Source organism: Anarrhichthys ocellatus, unplaced genomic scaffold (assembly GCF_004355925.1).
Source record: "Anarrhichthys ocellatus isolate YVR2014 unplaced genomic scaffold, GSC_Weel_1.0 scaffold6, whole genome shotgun sequence".
Classification (NCBI taxonomy): domain Eukaryota; kingdom Metazoa; phylum Chordata; class Actinopteri; order Perciformes; family Anarhichadidae; genus Anarrhichthys; species Anarrhichthys ocellatus.
Genome location: NW_022280036.1, coordinates 5,944,948 through 5,950,299, shown reverse-complemented (window position 1 = coordinate 5,950,299; position 5,352 = coordinate 5,944,948). Strand labels below are relative to the sequence as shown.

Genomic DNA, 5,352 nt, shown 5'->3' with positions numbered 1-5,352 from the left:
CACTTATCTTCTCGTCTCATTAACGTGCTCGATATGAACAAGATTTTTAAAAAATGTTTCCAATTGTTACAGAAATGTGCTTATTGGACGTCAGGGGAAGCTGTTTATAGTTGCTCCTCAGTCTGACGTCTCAACCTAATAGCACTAAACTGTTAGTGATCAAGTTTGCACCGACTGTATATTTTCTTAAAGTCCAGCTGAAGTTAAAAGTTAAGCATCTGGCTCCCAAAATCAGTTCACATTCAAATCTATACATGCTTATTTTCACACCCCTTTAAAAAGAATAAACACAACCGGAGTTGACCTTTTTTTTAATGAAGAAGTCATTTCATTCAAATGAATGGAAGCAGTAGATACAGTTCTTAAATAGACGCAATTGCAAAGCAATCATCCAATATATTTTGGGGAAGAGTTTCAGCCGACGGTAAGGCAGCAACCTGACACTGAGCACAACCTTAAAGGTTGTGTGCACCTTTCTACTCAGAGTTATCTGTAGTCATGTAACAAGTAGCATGTTGTTCGGTCAGAATGAGGCACCTTCCATTTTTGGACAACGGCTCAAGTCTGATTACTGCCACCGATCCCCAAACGCCCAGTACAACAAAAAAAAAAAAAAAAGAGGAACACTTTTACATAAAACTCAATGAATGACACATTCATCTCATTTTCAGTCATTATGTAATGCTAAACTTTTACTATAGATTGATTTCCCAATGGTTTTGATCCTATGCCATTCAAGACATAGCAACTGAATGATGCTCTAATACATGTAGTAAAAATGTCACTTCGTGAGTTTCCACTTATGTGTCACCTAAAAGAAGCACACACTGCCAGTGGTCCTGTGTAAATAAACTGCACACAGAAAGTCTGATCTTAAACCAGCAGGAAATGGCTAGTTGGAAATAAATGTAATTTACTCAGATATCATGGAACTTTCACTTTATTTTGAAAGAGGGGATGTTTGTAATTTAATGTACTGTATATGAAACTTCTGAATATCTGAAAGCTGATGATGGAAATCCATTGATTCCACTCACTCACTCACAGCCAATAAAAACCCTGCCAGCCCAGATGCGTGGCAGTCAGTCTTATCAGTCCCCAGGTTGGCACTTCAATAATCAAAAGCGTCACTGAAGTTGCGTTTGTGTGTCCCTCTTTTTTCGCCAAAGCCGCCGCGACCGCGACCGCCATAGCCACCGCTCCGAAACCCGTTACTACGGCCACCATATCCCCCAGAACCACGCCCTCTCCCACCTCTGAACCCTCCTCCTCCTCCTCCTCCTCCTCCACCACCACCACCACTGAACTGCTTCTCCTCCAGGTCTGGGAGCTCTGTGGCTACAGTCAGCTGCCAACGCCGACCGTCCTTCCAGCCCTCCTGTTGATGGATCAAGTGAGGTGAAAAGGATGTTAGCAGGACTGTCAACTTCAGCAACAAACATGTTGTATGTTAGATTATTTATCTTGACTTTGAGTTTTTTCAGTTGTTCTCACCAGAACCTCCTTGACTTTGTCAGCTGGGATGTCAAAACAAACTCCCTGTTACAGACACAATAAAGGGTGAGATGGTGAGTGCTGTACTATCAGGATAAGAGCCACAACAGGTCAGGTCACACCTACACAAAGGTTTCACACATTTACTTTGGCAACAGATGTTTTGTTGTTTACTTGCTGTGAATAAATAGTTGTGTAACATGTCTAGTGTGGCCGTAGCAGCTGAATTGATATATAAACTAAATAGTGTTGCTCTTTAAAGAAATAACACGGCTTCTTTTATCAATTTGCATTTCGATTTACCACCTGGTTTCCCCATTTATTTTTTCATTTGCCAAGTCTATGACTTCCATGTATTAGGCACTGTGGGGGCCTTTCTTTGGCAAGACATTACAAGTGGGTTGTAACAAGAGCACCACTTGGCTGTGATCTGACCCAATTATATGTAGCCTACATCCATGCTCAACTTTTACAACTGTATACATCAAATCGAATACACACTTTCACTAACACTCAAACCCCATTGGTAACTTTAAGATAATAAAAAAAGCTTCCACAGTGGCTCCCATAATAAAAATGCATCATAATCTGGAATTCGAAAATTAGGAAATGTAACAAATATAATTTCTTTGATGCGTATAAAACCCCAGCAGCACCTCCCATATGTACACACGTGTGTGTTTACGTACTGTTTTGCCTTTGAGGAAGGTCATTCGTTGAATTTGGTTCTCAAACTCTTCTCCGAGCTGCTCTTTGATGGATCTCCAGGCGTAACCCAGATTATGCATCTCCTGGGAACACACCATCTGCACAGTGGTGAAACCCTGCGAAAACAAACAAACAAACAACGAGTTAGGTGGAATTAGGGTTCTACAGCACCTAGAAGAATAACGTGTGTGTGTGTGTGTGTGTGTGTGTGTGTGTGTGCGCTGCGGTTTGAACCATCCTGCAGTTGTTGTGAAACCCTTGCAATGTTTTCAGTACGTTATTCAGCAGTGTGCCCAAATGTGTTACTATAATGTATGAGTTTGTGTGTATATAACTTTGTGTGTCTTTGTTTGTGAGATTTGTAGGTTGTTTATAACGAGTATAAAAGCAAACTTACAGTATCAGAGTTGAGCAGTGACCTCTGCTCGAGACTTGTGGCTCCAGAAATATGTGCCAGGGCAGCGGCGAGAGCATCGACCGCTCCTCTCTCGCCGATCAGTTTCTCAGCTGACGCTCTAAAGTACGCGATGGCTGTAATTGGAACAGAGTCCAGATACCTGAACACAATACAGACAAAAAACAATCAGAACAATCCAAAACTTCATTGCTTACTTTGACACATTTGTTTCACATTGAGCATGGCACTAAATTAAGCTCATGAACCAAATGATGTGGCTGACACAGTCAAACAGTAATCAACAACAGTAGCTTCATACATCCAAAACAAAATACATATGGTTCCACTCGGCTCCCACTATGATGATCTACCTGACGGCATCCTTGCTTGAGGACTTGATGATATCGTTGGCAGTGGGAACGCCAACTCGTTTGAATGCGATACCCTGGAAAACAACCAAACACAATGCATTTTAGTTGACACTCAATATGGAACCACCTGAAGTACAGTCAAACAAGTTGCACTGAATGTCGGAATTTCTTTGTCAATAAAATTGTGCAACTTTAAAACACCATTTCAGACTACAGGGATGAGGTGGCTTTCAGTCTGGCTGCTATGGAGCGCAGCGTTCTCTTCTTCTTTTATGCACTACTTTTGATTCTCCCCTTCCTTCCTGTCCTTATTCCATACCATGTGTAGCACAGATGTGACTGCAAGCTGTGTTTTGTATATTTTCCTCATAGCTCCTCAAACAATTCAACTTGTCGCTGTTTGTTGCCCTTTCGTCCTCTTCCACTTGGACTGAATTAAAAAAAGAAAGACACGTACTGCTTTGTGTTCTACATAGCGCAGCTGGTCCTCCTCTTTCCTCTGGTAGAAACAGATGCAGACTCCAGGTCTGCCGGCTCGGCCCGTACGTCCTGAACGATGGATGTATGACTCCACATCCTGACACCAACCACAGAGACAGAAACATTTTCAGAGCAAGTAGAGGTGACAAGTTCATATCTCGTGCAACACTGTTACTGAGAAAGTGTGTAGTCAACATTTGTCTTGTTTTATGTGAATGGAATCAGTACCTTAAGATCAGATCATATTTGTAAATCTAAAATGTAACTTTTACATAGAAATGGCACGTTCGATAAATGCAAAGATAAACTCTCACTACTAAATTCTTAGTACTGGCAACACATCTCACCTTGGGTGGAGAACACTGGATCACCAGGTCGACTTCAGGGATGTCTAATCCACGGGCTGCAACGTTGGTGGCAACCAGAACCTCAAACGCCCCGTTCCTGAAGCCCTTCAGCGTCAACTCTCTCTGTTTCTGAACAATATCACCATGGAGGCACTGGGCACTCTGACAAGATACATACAAGAAAAAGAAATTAACACTACACGTTTCCTTGCTTCTTAATAGCAGTTTGTACTGCTGCTGTATGAATCGGATATTCGTAAACTGTTGCATGTGCGAGTGTCTACCTGTTTGATGGATGCATTCACGGTAAGTTCGTTGACATCTTTCTTCGTCTCAGAGAACACGATGGTCCTGCCGTGGCTGCCGCTGTAAACCTGGATCACATCTCCTATTACAGCTGCACGCTGTGACCAGTGGCACGCTATGGCCAGATGCTACGGAGAGACAAACACAAGGTGAGAGAAGCCAGGGCGTGACAGAAGAGACTGTTTCATGTATACAGCTGGCAGACTTTAACTTGATTACAATTCCATTGGTGTTGATGATGACAAATACAGCAGTTTTTCTACTTTCTGGGCTTTCCTGATGGAGATATATGCAAACGTATTTCACAGTCTCAACTACTGTAACTGTCCCTGCTTACAGGCAACTTTAAAAGCTCTAAGCCTAAGAATTAAGAATGCTAGAAAGCTTGTTAAATTGCACTAATCACCGTTTTCACCTCTGCCAACACACACACACACACACGCACACACACACACACACACGCACACACACACACACACACGCACACACACACACACACACACTTACTTCTACAGTTGTTGCAGCTCTCTGTGTTTTCTTGCCGATCAGATCGACATGTTTGCACTCTGGTCTCATGTATTTCTTAGCAACCTCGTAAACCCAGGGAGGGCAGGTGGCCGAAAACAGAAGAGTCTGTGGGTTGGAGGCGGAGCCTGGAGAAGAGCGCACACACACACACATTTTTACATACATGACCACTCTATACCGATTTTTAAATCTACTTTAACACAGCGCTCCAGACTGCAATCATTTTCATTTTTTTTGAGTGTGTGGGGTTAAAATTCACGTGGTCGCATTCATGCGAGAGTATGAATTACAGGCTTGCAGCTGGGTACTGACGAAAAGACGAGCACACACACACACACACATCATGTCGTCGGTGTGGAAGTGTATGATGATTATTATTATGTGATTATTGTGAAATTCGGAGGAAGAAAAGTAAAGTAAGTAAAGACTAAAAGTTAGTCTGGAGCCCTGTTACATATATGATACACAAATCAAAATCCTAACACTCCACCTTACACACATACATAAATATGAACACAAATACAAGGACACCTATATATACGCTTTGCAAGAAGATTTTCACACAACACAGATTCACGTTACCTTTCTCATATGATGAAGACAAAATCTCTTCAACCTGCTCTGCAAATCCCATGTCCAACATTTGGTCTACTTCATCCAGAACAACATGTTTCAGTTGAGAGAGGTCGAGTTTATTGTTCTGCAGGTGGTCTTTGATGCG

At 42.2% G+C, this 5,352-nt stretch overlaps 1 protein-coding gene across 1 annotated transcript; it reads right to left on the bottom strand.

The window, feature by feature from the left end:
• Positions 1 to 241: 241 nt before the first annotated feature.
• On the bottom strand, positions 242 to 5,352 carry ddx21 (DEAD (Asp-Glu-Ala-Asp) box helicase 21; the record flags this gene model as incomplete). The annotated part of the gene is made up of 10 exons (XM_031846360.1): positions 242 to 1,378; positions 1,495 to 1,539; positions 2,184 to 2,318; positions 2,600 to 2,759; positions 2,971 to 3,044; positions 3,428 to 3,547; positions 3,798 to 3,959; positions 4,082 to 4,231; positions 4,611 to 4,756; positions 5,214 to 5,352. Coding segments are annotated over 10 exons (1,398 nt in total), but the record flags the coding sequence as incomplete, so codon positions are not given.